Genomic DNA, 18,685 nt, shown 5'->3' with positions numbered 1-18,685 from the left:
AGGAAAACGGCCGAATGTACCCGAGGGCAGATCGATGACCCGCGCGGTGGAACGGTTGGTTGCCCCAAGGCATCACAGATCGGAGTGCAGAGGGGATGTTTTCAACGATACGCTAGCCCGTGTTTGGACTGGCCACGGTCTAGATTTACACGCAAGTTAAACATCAGATCAAGCTGTCGTCAAGCCCCGCCCAGCCGTTATGTTCTCTCCACAATACACGCTACGCTTTCCCTCTTGAGTCTTGAATGACAACTCGATGACAAGTGGCGACTCTAACTCGTCATCATGAGCAACACCAAACATCGGATGATGACGCCTAGAACGCATTGTCAATGGCCGAGACGCGCACGAGCATGCCAGTGGCCTGATATTGGTGGAGAGCACAGCTTCGGAAACTTGGGGTATATCATGTTGGCCTTTTGCTGCTCGAGTTTCTCTCTCCTCTTTCTCTGGTCGTCGCCTTTCGTCGTTACGAAACTGCAAACCATTCCGTCGTTGCTCTTACTTTCTATCATCTTTTTATTCATAACAATTTACTCTTAACAATGAAAGCTCCAGCCGTTGTGGTCAGTGCCGCACTGGTATGTTAAATTTAATCTCTTCGTCTTTTTGTATCCCTTGATATTATGCAACCGCACCAACCTACCCTCTTGACATCAGGTGTGGATGGACCCGCTGATACCTTCGTGCAGGCAGCATGTGCATGGGCCCTACCCCAAGGCCCAACCCGAAGCCTGGTTTCCAACGCCACGGTCTCTTCCACTCGAGCCGCCAACCCGGTTCCCCGCTCGACGGCCTCCGTGTTCCTCACTTCATCTCGTAGTAGTGTTTCTTCTGGCTCGTCCAACATATCCTACAATGCAGTTATCAGGGCCGCCACAGTCAACAAGCGCACCGTCGAAGCCGATGAAGGCGATGATAACAAGAAGGGCCATGATGACAAGAAGGGTCATGATGACAAGAAGGGTCATGATGACAAGAAGGGCCATGATGAGAACGGTCACTTGAAAAAGCGCAAGGATAACGATAAGAAGGGCGAAGACAAGCCCAAGCACGACAAGAGCAAAGACCAAGACAAACCTGAAAGCACTACCAAGGAGGGCAATGCCCACAGATTGATTCGAAGGGCTGATGTGGTTACCGGCCAGGAGAAAATGGCCGATCATCAGGGGTGGGAGTCTTCTGATGAGTCCTCTGATGAGTCCTCTGACGAGTCCTCTGACGAGTCTTCTGACGAGTCTTCTGATGATGAGTCCTCTGGGGAGGAGTCTGGTAGCGAAGATGAAGGCGATGGAGAGGGTGAGGGTGGAGGTGAAGGTGAAGGTGAGGGGGAGGGTGAGGGAGAAGGCGAGGGTGAAGGCGAGGGTGAAGGTGAAGGTGAGGGAGAGGGAGGGGGGGAGGGAGAGGGTGAAGGTGAAGGTGAAGGTGAAGGCGAGGGTGGGGGAGAAGGCGAGGGTGAGGGAGAAGGAGAGGGTGAGGGAGAAGGAGAGGGTGAGGGTGGAAAGGGCTGGCACAAACATGGCGATCACGGTCACCACGGCCATCATGGCCACCACGGCTCACACTCCCGCCGATTTATCTTCAAGGGACAAGCGGCAAAGCACCGGCAGCCAAAACAGCGAAACGCCAAGCGTGTCGTTACCAACTCCGGGGTCAACCTGCACGGTAATAAGGGTGTGGCCGTGGTTATCTCTACTGCTGGCATACTTTGGGTGCTGTAGTGGGAACACAGGCAAGAAAATGCTAGGGGAATAAAGCAGGAGAGCTATTTTGCTGATGTGGATGAAAATCCAGAACCATACTGTATTCGCAACCGCGGACGTCACAATATGACTCTCAACGGGCTATATAGTTCGCTCGAATATAAGTTAATGGGCATCCTAACTTTGAGAGTTTTTGTATTCGTGGTCTCTTTATTGACATGAACACCTCGGGGGTATCATGTGGAAGACAACCCGTCGATCACACTGTGGAAATGTCTCCGGATAAAAGCGAAGAGTGAACCAGACTATTATACGATTCTCGGGCTATTCTGAAAGTTCCGGTCGAAGCACTTCTCAAACATCATGAACCCGATAAGCGTGGTGTTGTTGCACCTCAAATCCCAACTAAGCGTTGAGACAGCGGCCTTCCCCATTGATCCTGGGCAACATTACAACCGAGTAGCAAATGCCGTAAACAAGTAACTACCTACTATTACTATACTCGCTTGCCGGCCTTTCCTTTGACCACATTGATCTACTTCAGTAGGCTATGGCATTCTACGGTGTTTATCATGCCGTTATTATCAGAGACATGTTTGTGTGTGCCTGTGCGCCGAGGTGATCCAAGTTTGGGTCGGTTGTTGTTGATGGCCGAGACAATTGCACAACCCACGTCGCGCACAGAGCTTTTTGACTGTGGCCGTCTGCGGGAATGTCTCACCCCCCGCATTCATTCCTGCGAGGGTAGGAACACTTTGACCACCTGGTCTCAAGAATTCTTCTTGGGCTTCTTCCCCTCGAGTTATTTACATCGTCTGACTACCTTTTTGTGTGTCATCAGTTTTATAAGTCAGTGAAAATAGGTAGTTAATTGAGCTACAATTTCATCGATCGAGTCATGTCGGTTTGGAGGGACAAGTTCTCGAAGCTCGCTTGTGCTCCATGCCGCCTCGAGGGGGCCCCGAAATTTCAGTGTGGAGAGCTGCAGGGATCCGTTTGCACCGATCCCACCTCGACCGACAACCACCCCACTTATATTTCCATCGCCATTTCTCTACACTAAACTTGCCCCTCCTACCGACCGTATAGAATCGCCAGAAAAGGCTCGAATTGTAAAGTGCGGCTAGGATCTGCTCAACGAATATAAATCCCAGCTTAGGCGGCACCTGTTCTTAACTCCTCCTACAAGATTTGGAATACCAATGCTCGGGGAGCAGCTGGTCTGGTCTGTCACAGGGACCCACCTCAAACCCTGCTGAGCCAGCCGGGCCATTTCCAGGATCGCCAGAGCCAAGACAGCCCCCCTTGCCGGCGCATGGGATGGATCGCCCACTCAAACAACCGGGAATTCATCTCAAAACTTCCCCCTTTCAGTGCACTAAACCGCTCTCGGAATCGCCAATTGGCCGTGTCAAACCCTGGGCCTAGTGTACCCCCATGGCTGGGAACACCTCAGGAGAGTGGGAAATCTCCCTCAACTCCATCGGAGAAAGGGACGACGCAACAACTTGACTTGAGTTGTTGGTGACGCCTTGACACCGACCGTAGCTGCTGTCATCTTCTATCTACACCGGCAGCGTCGAATAATAGCGAATCCGCGCAAACTCCGACCGCTGTGCCAGCAACCTGCCTTGCTGCGCCGAAATATCCAACAAACGCCTCCCTCTATCCTGCTCGTGCAACACCAACCGAGCCCCAGCCGAGCACCAATCTCTCTGTCGATGAGTGGCGTCGACGGAGGTTTGCCAGTGGTCTGGCAGTGAGAAGTTGCCTCGCAGGTGCGTCTCACGTTTTCCTTCTCCTGCCGAACGAGGAGCGCTTCTCCCCCGGTTCTCAGCTCCAACAACTGCAGCTGCCCCTGCCAACGCCTGTCCTTGCTGTCGTCGCCCGCTTGCGTTGGGAGCTCCCACTGGCAGGCAATACCGTGTCTTGTCGGCTCTCGCCTCGCACATGCTTCCCTTCCCGTGGCATTCGGCATGGGGACCCGGTGATGACCATTGAGGCTGGCGATCGCCTCACACATGCGCCAGTGCCGCCAAACTGAAGTCGCAGTGCTGACACGGTTTGGTGCCGCGCGGACGTCTGACCTTGGTCTTTGTCTGTGCCTGTACGGCAATACTCGGGGCTTGCGTGATGTGCCACTTGCCCGCAGTCTCTCAACATGTCCAACCATCGGGACCCGGAGGGCCCCCGGCCGCATTCGTCTACCGGCTGCCACGGGAATCTCCTGTACCCGCCTTCCTGTTCTGTCGAGTTTCGAGTCCCCAGCGTCGCTTTTGTTTCAGTTCCGCCGCCCGCAATTGCGCCGGCCAGCGAATCGTATCCGATCGGCTAACAAAGATTATAGTTTTCCGTCACAGCCCTGCGAGATCGAAACTCCGTTGCCTGGCTCGCATCCTCGATTTCCGGCATCCAATCCCTCGGTCCAATTCAAATCTGGCCCCCCTCTCGGCCACACATACAGCAACCACCCCCCCCCCCCCCCCCCTAAAGACGACACCGCACCGCAGCCCGACGCAACGCATCTGCCGGTCGGCCGCCCGCATTTGAAGCCCTGTACGCCGGAACGAAGAAGTAAATCGAATGCGTGGCGTTGTCACGGTCCCGTCACACCCTTCAACAGCCCAAATTGGCGGTTGACGCCTGCAGCAGGCCAGCAGCGCAGAGTTCCGTAATTCCGGGAAAATCTACACTGTGCCGGGCCCGGCGCCTGTTTGCCACGGCCACCCATGACTTCCCCATTAGAACCGGTCGCATCCCGACCCTCTTCGGGCGTGGCCTTTCCTCCCCAAAGGATGCCGTCGCGGTCGAGGACACAAAGCATATCCAGCGACCGGCCGTCGACCGTCGCACATAGCCTGATGTCGCCTCCGCTGTCAGTGTCACCTGAACCGGCTTTCATCGCCTCATCGGCCGCCTCGCAGATTGTCACCAACGACCACGACAGCCATGCCGAAACATGGTACGACCAGCATGGCATCGAGCCGTCAGGCGAGCCCGCTATCGTATCGCCCGCCGCGTTGCATCTGATCAACAACTTTCTGGACCAGTTGCTCTTCAACTTCCTTTGCGTTTCGCGCGCCACCACGCTCTCCGCGCTGCGCCCGGCCGTGGCCGAGGTGTTGAAGCCGAAACTCGCCAAGGACGCCGTCAACCAGGCCGACGAGGAACTGCGAGAATATCTTGGTGGGGACGATGAAGATGGCAACCAGCCGCACGCTCGCGACCCTGGATCGCCGTCTGATTGGGATCTGGAATTGGCCTGGAAAAGGACCCGCCTCCGCTGCATGGTCTATTCATCGCTGGGAGACATGGAGGAAGAGGATGAGGATTATTACATGGAGCAAGGGCACCTCGATACTGCGCCCGATGACCAGTTGTCCGAGGCCGTTTCACCCGCTGTCGCCATCTTCCTGACGTCCATCCTGGAATTCATGGGCGAACAGGCTCTAATTGTCGCCGGCCAAGCTGCCTATCACCGCCTGCGCTCCAAGTATGATAAGGAGCTCAAGGAAGGCTCGCGGAGCCCTACGGGCGTTGCCGACAAGATCGTGGTCGAAGACCTCGATATGGAGCGTGTCGCGCTCGACCGAACGCTGGGCCGACTTTGGCGGTCGTGGAAGAAGAAGATCCGGTCGCCCGGCATTAGCTCCATGGATCGCCTAGCTAGATCTTACTCGAGGGATTCCCTGCACTCTGCATCTGGTCATTTGCGCTCGCCTAGCAGCGCCGCCGAGCTCGCCGTTCCGGCCACCGTTCCCGAGCCTCATGCAGAGTCCGATGCCAGACCCGGCGCGGCGGCCGAACAAGTGCCAAGTGGTCCTCCGGACGAAGATCCGGATTCTCGGGAATCCTTGGAAGATCATATAATTGCAGCCGGCATACCTTTACCTCTGGGGCCAAATGACGTTGTAGAAATCGAGGTTCCCGGTCTTGCTTTTGACAGCGACGATGAAGGCGAGGATGTTGACGCGGAAGAGGAAGGCGCGCCGGTTCGACCAAAGAGTATGATAATACTGTCGACGGGCGCGATACCCGACGCGCTGGCACCCAACCCATCCCGGCCGCAGGTGGTCCGGAAACGCTCAAACTCGGTTCCGGCGGTTTCTCGCGCCCGCTTTGCCACGGTCGTCAAACCCCAGCCAGAGGAGTCGAGCGAAATGCGCCACCCTCCGACGGAAGATCCTGACTCAGCCGATATTGCAACTCCGATTTCAGCAACAAGACAGTCGGAAACACCGGCCGCCGAAGCCTCGGCAGCCAAGGGTGGGATCGTTGACGGCGAAAAAGCCGCCGAGGAGGATGACATGAGGGATGATGATGACGACGAGGTGTCTATTGAAGAACCACGAATCGTCACATCATCGAGGGTTTCAATCCTCGGCCGAAGTCCGTCAACAGCATCTTCCGAGCCTGGAAAGCCTACTGCTATTAACACCAACCTGCCGGTTCGCACGCCAAGTATACATTCCGCCCGGTTGATCGAAGTAACCAGCCCCCGTAGTCCGGCGGTTGGTTCGCGACGCAATTCAGTCGCCATTGCGGAGTCGGCCCGCCACTCCAGCCCGCCACGCGCCAGTCGCACGGTCACCCCTCCGGCTCCAGAGGATCGACCAGAGCAGCTTTTCGATAGCAGCTCAAGTAGCAAATTGGCTGTCGGCCATGGAGCTAGGCCTGGGCTGGCGGCAAGCGCCTCTATTTCCGAGACTGAAGAGCCTACCGATAGAGACTATGCTGTTTCACCTATCACACCCGTCACTCCCGCTGCTCGAGCAGGGACTAGCCTGCCGACCGTCCCAGAGCCAGTGACAAAGGACCGGTACGAATCAGCGGATACGGCCGCGGAGCGTTATATACCGGAGCCTTCCACGCCCCCCAAACCTATCTCAAAAGTCAGCGTATTGCCCGCCACGTCGTCGCCGGTGTCAACTGCGTCGATAACCAGCGGTACCTTTTTCATTGAATCCATGCCGGTGTTGCCAGAGGGGAGAGAAGTTACAGAGTCGCCTCGATCAGACATCCATCGGTATCGCTCTTCTCCCGCCACGCAGCCTCCTGCTGTCCCTGAACGAAGCGCAGGGAGGCAGGCCGTTGCCAACACGTCTGCTCTGCGCCAGCCTGCAACTATCGGCCAGGTGTCCGTAGAGCGTTCTCGTGCTCGCAGTCCGTCTCAGGGATCCTCCTCTCGGCCTCGCGAGTCCTCAACGGGACGAAACCGGCAACAAGCCTCGTCCGACTCGCCGTCATCGACCAAACTGAAAGCGGTTCGGACCTCGGAAGAGGGCATGCAAGCCCGTATAGACGTCGTACGCGACTTCGAAGAACTCATCCAAAGCGACCAAACGATACAGTACACATTAACTCCTGAAAGCATGCGCGACCTTGAGGTAAGGAGACCTTATCCCCGTCCCATCTTGTACCATGGTGTGATGTTTAAAACAATTCTAATGTGTAACTTAGCCCCAATCCCAACCAGGCCGATCGGTCGCCGCTGTTAGCCCAGCCGTCTCGGTCAAGACGCGCAAGAGCGGAGAGGCTCGCCGAAACGGGTCCCGCTCCCGTTCGTCCTCTGTCCCCCGAAACGGCACGAGAACACCAACATCGGCACCTCGTTCGCCGGGGTCGGGATCGCATTCCATCACCGACGTGCACCAGACGAACAGGAACTTCAGTACCGGCACAGGTAAACATGGCGGTGTCGTACCACGATCTATTCCCCCGGTGCCGTCGAAACCCCGAGCCACGAATGGGCCTCAGGCTAGAGACCCAAGGCTCGCTCGTGAGTCTATGGCCGAATTTGCCGACTTCATCCGATCGACCGGTCCTCCTGGCGGTAGCTCCACTTCTATCGCTGGGACTGCAAGACCAGGAAGGGTACGAAACCCCGGGTCTGTCTCCAATCTCAGTGTCGAGACTGGCCGGATGTCCACGACAAGCAACCCCAACCGGCCGAAGCTCCAACCTCGCGGTGCGGCCGTCGACCACAAGGACGACAATTCCGACTTGATTGACTTCATCCGACGCGGGCCGCCGAGCAGCACGGGCAACCCGCGCATCCCGAGGACTGTTGCTCCATTCCGGACCACCATGGACTCGGATCAGTTGTCTTCGGCGGTTGGAGGTAGAGCCGTGGATGCCCAACTGAGGGATATCGAGTTCAGGGGCAGTCCAGGGTCCACCAACGCCACCGAATCCTCGGTGCCACCTTCCGTCCAGTCCTCTATCAACTCCCACAGTGCTCTACTGGCTAAGAACAAGCCCATGTCATATGACACGACGGACAGCGACATGCAGATGCCGAAGCGCAAGACTCGCCGCAATCTCGACCCGTACGCGATCGACCTGAGCGATGAAGAACTCGAAGACGACGAGGAGCCGGCACCGTTGCCTAAGAAGAGGGGCCAGGGCCAGGAGGAGAGCCTGATCGATTTCCTAAACAACTACGCGCCGCCACCAGAGCCAACTGTGCAACCCTTCAACATCAAGCAGACACGGAACGCGTCCCAGCCAAAGAAGAAGGCTAGTGCGTCAAGTCTGATGGCCAGATTTACGAGACGGGATAGCACGCAATCGAGCACGTTGGCGTCAGCCCATTCTGCTAGCCCTAAGCTCCCCGGGTCTAGGAGCATCAATAGTCGGGCTAGCGGGACCAAGGGTGGCCACGTCCCTATCCAGGTGAACATACCTAGCGCCCCGAACTACGCCCACCCAGCCCGGACTTCATCCAAGGCGGCGGCCATGATGGGCGGGGGTCCAGGTGTTACTGGAGGGCGGGTGCCGATGAAAAAGTTTGAGCCTCGCGAGGCCACCTCAAAGTCCAGTCGGGAAACGTCAGATTTGGCCGATTTCCTAAAGAACTCGGCCCCGCCGCCTGGCGCAACACCGATGGCGAACCAATTCCCCGGGCCGGCGGAGAGAGACGAAACGAACGGTATATCTAAGGTGTTTGGTAGGAGGAAGAAGCCCAGCATTTCCTAATGCAAACCTCTGACGCTCAACGTTGGATGGGCTTCTCAGCGGTGGCCCTGCCTTTCTTTTGTACATTTTTATCAGCCATTCATTGTACCTTCTAACTGCATGTAATGGAGCGGTGGGATATCTCCAGGCATTTTCCGCGAAAAGCTAACCGGAGGGATACAGCGGGGGTTCATCCTCGAAGCCCTCTCCTTCCGCGTTTCCTCCCTTGGTTTCTTGGCTATGTTTATTTCTCATTCTTAACGCAGGCGCGAATATTAGACAGGCTGGGGGTTTGTGCGCGTCGCCCATCACGGCTCGGATATGCGATACCAAGGGGAGGCTTTTTTTTTTAAACCGGGTGGAACAAATAAAACATTTTGTTAACCATGCATACGGGGTAGCCATACTGCGTTCGGCTTCATGATGCCCGGGTTCGAGCCGGAGTACTGGACCCGCCACCCGCAACAGCCGAACCACGGGACACGAGTTTGTCTGCGCCGTCCTGTCGACGCAGGATGCACATATGTACAGTAAGGACCTTGGTAAGGGGCTGTGCACCCCAAACTTTACCCGATAAGCTCCGGGGTGGCACGAAATGAGGCGCTGGCCTCTCGTGGGTTGCATGGAACCATTGAAGCAGGTCAGACAGAACAACGAGCCAGGTCGAAGCGCGCACCGAGCATCCCGGCGGCGTCCAGAGCAAGACGGCTCGGGGACCGAGTCGCGGCTTTCAGTGTCACATGGCCGCCGCTGCCTACTGGCCGAGCTTGCTTAGCGGATTATGAGCTGTGACCTGTCGCGTCAGCATCGTGCGTGCTGTGATGCTCCTAGCCGTGACGGAATGCGGCAGAATACATATTTGCTTTTGTTGGTTTGGCCCGGGTGTCTTCTGCATGTCTGCTAGCGTTTGTCACATCTGGCTGCCGGCCTTGCTCCTGGGTGCGGGTAGGCTAGGAGGTCAGCTGGCAGCGGCATTCTTACACAGTACAAATTATACATCGACTACCTAAGCGGATAGCGGACGAGAGTGTCAGCCGCGGCGTGCATATGAAACATGCCGGGCGGGCTTCTCCCGTGCAGTGGCGGTCGCTGTGTCCCGAAATAGGTCGGGCTCGGTGTTGCAATCATCACCACATACCCGGACGAGGGGTTACGAGATATAAAAGTAACCCACGTGGAAGGGAATCCCCGGGAGTGATTGAAGGCGCGTTTGCACAAACGTGGGCCAAAGACAGGTCATCCGGGTTGCACATGTGGTAGAGTGGCCGATACTTGCATACTAGCGAAGACTAGCGAAGCATTGCGGACTTGGTCCTGGGCCAAATGCTCTGTTCTCCCGCTGGACTTCACTGGGCTGCCGGGCATCTCCGGAATATCTGGGGGCGTTTGGGGGCGGGACTTAGCCAAGAAGTGATTGGAAGTCCAACCTGCATCGAGCGATCGGGATTTGCCCGAGCGGCGGGACAGTGCGGCCCAACACTTGCCTGCATCATCACTTGCACTTCCGAACAAACCTGCAAGATTGGCCAGACTCGAGCGAGGAAGTCAGAACCGCTCTGGACTTGGAAGGTACGGCGAGCACAGTGGAAGCTGCACGGTGGATCTGCGCAGTGCAAACACCCCACCTTCCATGACGGCGGCCCCTCAGGGCCTCACAAAAAGAGCTACCCCGCAGTGCGGGCAGTCCCCGCTGATGGAGCTTGACTCGACACCCAGCAATGCTTTTGGTGCCGGTCTAAGAGGGCTTTTTGCTTGTGTCAAAGCGGCTGCAGCGCTTCTTACGTTGACTGGCGGATGAGCTTGACTACCTAGATCGACCAGCTGCATCGACCCGTAGTTTTGGGCCTTGACCCGCCCCACAACCATTTGTCAAGCCCGATCGATTTGCAGCATGCAACGGTAAAGTGGTTGCCGTGCTTACCCTGGTTCAATATTTCCTCCGTACCTACCTATCTCGAGCCATCAGTGCCCATATCGGTTCCCGCTTCAGAGGGAGTTACGAGGACGTCTAGAAGGGGGGGCAACACACAGTGATAAACGCCTTCACTGTGCCTGTGCGATAGATACTCGAGTGCAGGAGAGCCACACAACACAATGTCCTCACCACCGGCGTCCACCGATCACCGCCTGGTTAGCAGCACTACTGGTACCCCCGATACTCCCAGCGCGGCAGCTACACCGCTCCCCCAGACCCTCTGGAGCCTGCAGGTGCCCCTGCACATCACCCATGCATCCAAATCCACCGCCCCCTTCATCGTGTCGGTCCCGCGATTCAGCTATCTGGCGTTATTGCTGCCCCGCCTGACGGCCTATTACGGCCTGCCGTGCTCGAGTTTCCACCACGAGGAAATCCAACTGCGCAACCTGGCTGTGGGCCTGCTGGTCGACCTGTACCAGCCTGCCACCCTTCCGTGGAGGCTGGTGGTTGGCGACGGCCCGGAGTGGGACATCGCCGATACATTTACCAACTCGGCCAAAGAGGCGGACTTTGTGAGAAATGGTAATGCAAAGCAGATCATGAGTCTGTCCAAGGAGCACAGCACCGCCTTGTGGCATGCTGTCCAAGATAGTATGTGCTATTGCTCTCCACACCGGCTCCTCTTGGAGGTCTCATCTAGCCTATTCACTTGAGACGCACAAAGGGAACTAACTGACACTCTGTGGTGACCAGATGATCATGCCTCCTTTAGCAAGGTCAACAGACGGTTGCTTAACACACCGTCTCCATTTAAAAACGTCCCCATACGGATCTACATCCCCTCCTCCCCCAACGACACCGGGGACACCACGCCAGGGTCCTTCAAGGTAGTCCAGAATTTGGTGCCTCCACGGTTACCCAATAGTACGTCAGGCCTGTTCCCCCCCACCCACGAATCTTCCCTTCCCTATCCCTAGCCTCCCACTAGGGAGCACTTCAGAATGGCTGACGGTGCATGGTGGTAACGAAAGGGGCCCCGCAAACGTTGGGCGCCGCTCTCAAGAGCATACTCCCCACTCTCTTCCCCAGCAGTCGGGACCCTGTCTTGGCGAATGTGATACTCCATGGCGGCCCCGTTCCCTTTCGAGCGCCGCTCGAGGAGTTGATGCGCGAGGCCGCGTATCCCGATGGATGGTTGTGTCTTTGTGTCGTGTTGTTGTGAAGGTCAGATGTTGCGTTACAGATGTACGCAAATGCACGCTGGGAGAGAGACACGTGGTGCAAGAGATCGGGTGTTAGATGTGGTGGCAGTTCTGTTCTGCTTTCTTGCATGGAGGGGGCTATCGCTCTCCGGTATATATGTATGCATTTGTATTCTCTGATATCCCGAACCCCGGCGAATGTCCATCATCCGACGGCAAGCGGCTCTTCTAACGGCAACCCATCCATCGTGTATGTATCACCGCCGTCTACGCACATCGTCCTTTGTCCCTCTTTCCTCCAACATACAACGCCCCTTCGTCCCGTCCCTGAGAGAGACACGCAATTCGCACACCCTCTGCCATGCTTCCACCCATGCCTATACCAAGAAGCTTTGTATGTATTAGAAATAGTAAAGAGGGGTTGACTTTCCGAGACCGCCAAACAAGTCCCGAAATTCAATCTGCCAAAACAAATAGAGACGGGAGCAGGGGAATGACCTTGTTGTGAACACATAGTAGAATAAGCCTCCCCTGGAACAGCCAAAAAAAAAACCAAGACGGTAAAACCACAATAGATAGCCGCCACCTTCTCCCCCATACACATTCCGCCCCCCGCTCTACCCAATCAACCAAAACATGTTCGCACATAGTGGTATCTCCGCCGCTCCCATATCGAACAAGACCATGCAAATGCTATGAAACAGGCCCCGAGGCGAGACGATAAGTGGCTTCGAACCCATTTTCGTCGGAGTGAAAATGGAAATAGACGTGTAAAGACACCCTCTCCACAGAGGGTGCTTTTTGTGGGCGGCCTGTATGAGGGGTCGAGGACGGCCGCCCTCGGTTTTAGTCTATGGGGTTGGCCAAAAAAAATACAGCGTAAGGTAAGACTAGTTAGTTGTGGTTGAGGGACCGGTGCAAACTCCCAAGAACGCCGAGATGTGTTGCCGAGAAAGGAACTTCCCCAAGTATAAGAGACAAAACAAGAATTGCCGCCCAAAACCGCCGAGAGCTCCTCAATGGTGAGGCGGTTGGGGCTGCATTGGAGGCAGCATGCCAGGGTGAGGCCCGTGGTTGGGCTCAGGGGGAGGTATAGGCAGTGGGGCTGTCGCTCCCGGTATCGTCACCGGAAGAGATGATGGCAATGGCGGGGACATGCTCATCATCCCATTGTTGACGCGATTAACTGGAGAGCGCAGACCGGTCGGTCCCGCGACGGGCGGCATCGAAGGCGCTGGGGCCATGGGTACGCCGCTCGCTGAGCTTGATAAACTGGACCCGGTTGGATGATCCATTGCTTCAGCACTGCTAGACGTCCCCCAGAGCTTGCGTTCGATGCCTTCCAAGATTCGCATATCGACGTGTAGCGCGCTTGTTGGGGGCGCGATGACCCTGAAGAAGGAGATGGTTTTGAAGAAGAGCTCCTTAAGGACTGGCTCCTCGATGTATCCACGAAGCGTAGGGTCTCGGAACACGGCCGCGAGGGTAAGGAGGTTACCCCATTGACTGTCAGAAATCGAGTTAGATACACCGCTTTCAGTCCGAAATATAGGGGTAGCAAGGGGGGTTGTCCTTACGCATGAGCAGTTCCAAAAATGTTAGTCACTACATATCGCTTTTCCTTGAGACCATGGAACGCTCGGGTACTCTCAATCAAGGCCCCGACCCCCTTCACTGCGTAGTCGATCATCTGTGGAGGGATATCGTTGTTAGGGCCAATGACGGGCACCACAACACCAGAGCGGAAGTCGGACGCAGGCATAGGAGATTCGTTGGACATTTTCTGGAAGTTGAACTCGAGAATTTGGCGAACAAAGGGTCGGTATGTGATGACCTTCGCCCCCCAGTATTTCGCGCGCAATCGAGCAGACAGGATGTCGTCGGCCGGGGGGTCGGTAGGCTGAAACTTGAATTCATGCGGCACAAAGTCCATGTTGATCGTCTCCTGGATGTAGTCAATGATGGTGCCACCAGGCGCCCCCGACGTGGCGTTGAGCGGCAGCGGCTTCTCTGGGTTGTATAGCATCCCGTGGATCTGGTTGAGCCTCTTGCGCAGGTACAACTGCGCGAGATAACTTTGAAGCACATGCTCCTCAAAGCCTAACCCTTTAGCTACCTGAATGTTTGGATATGGCATCATGTCTTCGTATGCCAAGATGTGTGACTGTGGCAGGGGTACCTCCGCAATAATATCACTATTCGGGCTGTGTTAGAAGCAAGGGCCATGGCGTTTTTTTTACTTTATCTGGATGATGGCGGCCCGGGCTTACCTTTCGAGCTGCAGACAGGTCCAGAAGGCAAAGACGAGCTGATTGTCCGACTTTTCTGTCACCGCGCCCTGGCGGCCAATTTCATGCAGCCTCTTGAATCGATCCAAGCTCCTGTTGTCGGGTTAGCGAAGGGCATTAGAGCAACAGTGGCAGGTGTTGGTTACGGTCTCATCTTGATCTGCAATGCAAAGCCGGCCTCCTTGATGTAAGCATAGCTCTCCAGCACCCTTCCCAATTGCCCGTGGTATAGCCCGGCTAGAAGATATGCGTAGATGTGCCGGAGGCTACTGCCAGCCAACTGTCCGCCCATGATGTCGGTGGCATAAGCAAAGTAGTCCAAACCCGGGATGACGTCCATGTTCCTCTTCGGGGAAGTTCCTCCCCGGATGGATGCCCCGCCTCCCTGGAATGAGGCTCGCCTGCTGGGTCCGGGACGCTCGGAGCCGTCCTTGGGAGAAGGAAGGCCGGCCGAATGGGACGCTTGGGAGGGCGAGGAGCCCTGTACTGGAGACGCCGGGTACCCGTTCCGGGCCAAAGGTGAGCCGTGCGGGGGAGGCTCACTGACCGGTACCACATCGGGGATCTTGTCTTTGTGCAGACATATCTTTCCGAGCGCAAGCACCAATAAAACGAGCGCGTTATTGATGGACCGCTGAAAGGCGGGTTTGTACGACTTGGGCGACGCCGAAGGCGACTCGGCGCCGTCCGGGGCAGGCGACCGCTTTCTCTTGGATCCGGTCTCAGACTGTGATGATGATGTGCTAACAAACTTGGCGATCCGACTCTGCGGCTGTCTGCTTATGCTCTGCTGGACCGTGTCCAAGAACAGCTTCACCATGGCATCCAGCTCGCGCGGAATTATAAGCGGATGCATGTTCTGAATGTTGTCGTGGAAGCTTTTGACGTATTTCCACACCAGTACCTCACTGAAGTCCGGGGTCTGCATAGACATGACGGGCTTGCCGTCGATCGGGCCAGGCGAGCCGCTGATGCCGCCCCAGCAATCAGCAGGCGATGGCGCGCCAGTATCCGAAGCGTCGTCAAGTGCCATCTCCATCACACCCACATCTCGGAGAGCCTCTTTGTCCGCCTTGTCGACTCGAAGGCTGCTCTCCAGGCCCTCACCACGCCCCCAGACTCGGAGGACGCCTCGCCTCTCTTCTTGGCGAATGGGGAACTCGTCCACGTATCTCACGTTCTCAGATTCCAAGATGTCCCGGACGAGGAACGATATAGGCCGCCACTTGAGCAAAAAGGCGGCCAGTGTGGTGTGATTTATGGGAATGGACGGGACGCCTGGTCGCACGGCAGGTCCCGGTTCCACCTCTCTCTCTTCCTCCATATTTCGCGTTATCGTCCTTGCCTCGACGCTGCCGATGGGGGCGTAGTCCCCCCCCTCTCTCGGTGATAATGAGCCGGCAGGCTCGGCTATGGGGTGCGCTGATTCCGCCGACTCGGGCCGCTCGTCGTCGTCATGCAGGGGCTCAGCATGTATGTCCAGGGAGGTTCCATTGCGCAACATTGCACGCTCGATCCCGCTCATGCGCCGGTCAAATGAGTCGAATCTGCTCTGCAGCGCCAAGAGGGTATCGAGAATGTCTCCTGCGATCTTGTCTTGTCTGTAACTCGCGGGTCAGTTCGGCGGCGGGTGTGGCAGCCCAGACGGGAAGCAACCTACTGCTTCGGGACGGCCTCCCGATACTTGCATTCGACCTTCTTTTCCTTACAACTCTTGCATGGCTTGAGTTCGTCGCACTTAGCCTTTAGCTGCCGGCACATATCGCAAGCCTATTGCATCCGTGGTTAGTAAGCGTCAGCCGTCGCTCCAGGCGCGGCCGGATTACAAACCTGGGATGCCCGTTGCGCCTTGCGTTTCCCCGAGGCGGCGGCAACTTGGATCGGATATGCGAGTTCGCCGTGTGATGCATACTGCGGTGGGTAGTCGTAGGACTGAGGGTGTGGCACCGGGGTCTGCGGTTGATAGCTCTGTTGTCTACTGTACACGGGCGGCTGCGGGCCGTTGTCGAAGCTCATATGCCGCCTATCTTCGCCGTAAGGCTGGGAGTGGGGTGGGGGTGGGACGGCGGAGTGCGGCGTCACCGGCGTCATGTTATCCTGGGCGCTGCCGCCGGTCGACAGTGGTCTGCGCAGCTGCGGGAGCGTGTCATCGGCAGGGTCCGTCTTAATTATCGGTTCTCGGGGAGGGTAGGGAGGGTAGGGCGGATGTGCCGGCGAATGCGGAGGCTGCCTGTGTTCTTGCATTGGCGGAAACCTGTCCGGTTCATGTTGCCGTCGGTCGTCGATGGGCGTTTGCGATGCGGGAGGATGAGGATGGGGATGCGAGTGAGGGTGAGGGTGAGAATGAGGGTGAGGAGGCGGATGCGGATGCGGCGGGTGCGGAGGATGATCCCCGGGGCCGAGAGGGCGCGCAAAGGAAAGCGGTGAATGCTGCTGATACTGGGTCGACGGTGGGGGATGATGAGGCAGGTGGCCAGCAGTTGGAGAGGGAGTGGGATGGAGCAGTGATACGCCGTGGTGTGAACCCCCAACTGACCATGACGTGCCAGTCGACAGGCGTGGTCGCTTGGTGTCGGGCGGCCCTTGGTCCATGGCTGGGGTCTTTATACATGCATGTACATGAATGCTGTTGACACCAGATGGCGGTGGCCAGAGGCGAGATCAAGCAACGGGGCAGCAGGAAGCTTGCCGCGGCAGCATGGAGTACAAGCGGGGAGGTCAGCCCGCGCCTGCTTGAAAACGAGCCAGGCAGGGGATCCGGCAAACCCCGTGACTGTGGCCGTCAGACACAAGCTACGGCGCACCGCGAGGTGTTGAATAGCTCAAGAACCCTCGGCGCAAGGCGGTCTGTGAAAGCGCGCGGAGAAGGGGGGGGGCGATTGGGGGAGGGGGGGAGGGGGGGTGTGCGTGTTAGAAAGACCTCTGGTTCGCACTGGGAAGAGCCCCTCAACTCAATGATCGGAATCCGCCTCTCTCAACAGCAGTTCGCCCGAGCAGGGACCAGTAGCTACGAGTCGGGCAGCAACGGGATGTGGTCTGTGTTGCGCGTTCGCGACTTGGGGTGGGCGGAGTGGGGAGGGCGAAAAAGAGAGCTCGGTCCAAGGTCCAAGGTCCAAGGGTACGGTACGGGTTTCGGCAGGCCGGCGGTAGGGCAGCTCCCGTGTTTTCCGTCAACGTATTGCAGCCCCCCAGAGTGGGATAACTAGCGTATCGGATCACACACGAAGAGGCCAGCTTGTGCGAGACTTGCCAGGCGGCGCAGCGTGATGGAGTGGTCGCAGGAGACGGTCAATGGCAGGAGCGGGAACCGGTCAGGCGGTGTTTTGGGCCTGGCGAGAAAACAAATTGAGCTCTGGTCATCAACGGCGCCGAGCACGTCGCAGGGACCCCGGGCAGAACCAGGATGGTGGAGAGATGTCAGGGTGTCGCTGAACAATCAGAGGCGCGCAAACGGGTGGGTCTCCACACTCCCCACTCGGTCCGGGGGGTTTCTCTCTGCTACACTCTTTCGAGGAAAGCGGCTCCCGCTCTTGCGCCGGTTGCTTGGGTCGTCGACGAATGGGCGGGCTTGAAGAAGCCGCTTCCACACAGTTCGCGTTGGATGTCTGGGACTTTTTTTCCTTTCTTTTCTCGCCTCACTGCGACGTCGCGCGCTTCCTAGTTCACCAAGCTCGTTTGCTCAAAAGTGACAGAAAACCGTGGGACGGGGGGGGGATGACGGGCGGTGACAGATACCCTGCCGAAGCCAGACCGGCAAAAAGGATGTCAGCACTGGGCACTTGTGACACTGGTCAGCGGGGGGTCACCGGGCTGACAATGGTGGATTCGGGACGAGAGGCTGGTTTGATACTCGGCAAGCTAGGTAGGTGGTGGCTAGCCTTCCTCGGCCGTGCCATGCAGGCGGGCCAGAAGAACGTTCCTCTTTTGCTTCTCCGTTCTGCTCGGCAGCTGTCCCATTTCTTTTTGACGGGGATGGGCGGCCCCCGAACGAGGGTTGCGGAGATTTGATTTTATCGCCCAACGCGATTGCAGCGATTCCGCCGCATGGGTGGCGTCCAAGGAAAGTTCGCCAATCCATGGATGCCAAGCCGAAACTCGGCTCGACAAAGACCTGCAACGCCATAAACAAACGGGCAGGGGCGACCAGCACAAGCTCTGGCTTCATCCAGCGCGGCGGGCCTCTCCGTCTTTGACCGGCGCAAAACCCCGAGCCGTGGTGATGAGCGGCGCAGTGGACCAGCAGATGCACTTGAATACCACCCTAGCGTATGTGGGTAAGTATTTATGTATGTGTGTACTTCGTACATACATGCACATACATACCGTACTGTGTTGGCGGTAAGGGAGCGAGGAGTGCATTAAGGCCGCTGAAGCCGTCGCTATCCAACCTCAAGTGGGAAGGGTGGGAAGGGTGTTCATCCCACAGACAGAGCGCCGGGAGAGGTGCCATGCATGAGCGCGCGTGGTGGGCAGGGAGCAGGAACAGCGGGGCAGCCAGCAGCCAGCGCCCATTGCAACATTGCAACCCAAATTTTGGGCGCGCAGCATCGTGGACAAGGGTCAGATCCCGCACCGTGCCCTGATTGCCTGCACCACACTCGCCGAACGAGTACCATG

General features: G+C 57.2%; 5 protein-coding genes across 5 annotated transcripts; 4 read left to right on the top strand and 1 right to left on the bottom strand.

The window, feature by feature from the left end:
• Nucleotides 1-350: 350 nt before the first annotated feature.
• Nucleotides 351-1,817, top strand: F5144DRAFT_17310 (uncharacterized protein). Its single transcript, XM_066782637.1, has 2 exons — nucleotides 351-1,275; nucleotides 1,450-1,817. Exons 1-2 carry the CDS (start codon nucleotides 627-629, stop codon nucleotides 1,719-1,721), a joined length of 921 nt encoding a protein of 306 aa, XP_066647989.1. The 5' UTR covers nucleotides 351-626; the 3' UTR covers nucleotides 1,722-1,817.
• Nucleotides 1,818-4,432: 2,615 nt separating this feature from the next.
• On the top strand, nucleotides 4,433-8,681 carry F5144DRAFT_479717 (uncharacterized protein; the record flags this gene model as incomplete). Its single annotated transcript, XM_066785184.1, has 3 exons — nucleotides 4,433-6,508; nucleotides 6,566-7,090; nucleotides 7,164-8,681. 3 exons carry the CDS (start codon nucleotides 4,433-4,435, stop codon nucleotides 8,679-8,681), a joined length of 4,119 nt encoding a protein of 1,372 aa, XP_066647988.1.
• A 1,878-nt stretch (nucleotides 8,682-10,559) lies between these two features.
• F5144DRAFT_17187 (autophagy protein Apg5-domain-containing protein) lies at nucleotides 10,560-11,893 on the top strand. The gene is made up of 3 exons (XM_066782627.1): nucleotides 10,560-11,229; nucleotides 11,332-11,502; nucleotides 11,610-11,893. Exons 1-3 carry the CDS (start codon nucleotides 10,755-10,757, stop codon nucleotides 11,798-11,800), a joined length of 837 nt encoding a protein of 278 aa, XP_066647987.1. The 5' UTR covers nucleotides 10,560-10,754; the 3' UTR covers nucleotides 11,801-11,893.
• A 903-nt stretch (nucleotides 11,894-12,796) lies between these two features.
• On the bottom strand, nucleotides 12,797-16,159 carry F5144DRAFT_588356 (uncharacterized protein; the record flags this gene model as incomplete). Its single annotated transcript, XM_066789917.1, has 6 exons — nucleotides 12,797-13,286; nucleotides 13,358-13,975; nucleotides 14,051-14,161; nucleotides 14,215-15,669; nucleotides 15,729-15,838; nucleotides 15,899-16,159. The coding sequence occupies 6 exons, from the start codon at nucleotides 16,157-16,159 to the stop codon at nucleotides 12,797-12,799; spliced, it is 3,045 nt and encodes a 1,014-aa protein (XP_066647986.1).
• Nucleotides 16,160-16,707: 548 nt separating this feature from the next.
• Nucleotides 16,708-18,651, top strand: F5144DRAFT_588355 (uncharacterized protein; the record flags this gene model as incomplete). Its single annotated transcript, XM_066789916.1, has 7 exons — nucleotides 16,708-17,214; nucleotides 17,350-17,492; nucleotides 17,761-17,930; nucleotides 18,101-18,253; nucleotides 18,312-18,338; nucleotides 18,412-18,461; nucleotides 18,499-18,651. The coding sequence occupies 7 exons, from the start codon at nucleotides 16,708-16,710 to the stop codon at nucleotides 18,649-18,651; spliced, it is 1,203 nt and encodes a 400-aa protein (XP_066647985.1).
• Nucleotides 18,652-18,685: the final 34 nt, after the last annotated feature.

This window comes from Chaetomium tenue (assembly GCF_020726465.1).
Source record: "Chaetomium tenue strain MPI-SDFR-AT-0079 chromosome Unknown F5144scaffold_1, whole genome shotgun sequence".
In the NCBI taxonomy this organism is placed as follows: Eukaryota; Fungi; Ascomycota; class Sordariomycetes; order Sordariales; family Chaetomiaceae; genus Chaetomium; species Chaetomium tenue.
Note: the sequence above shows the minus strand (reverse complement) of the source record. Positions and strands in the feature narration are given on the sequence as shown.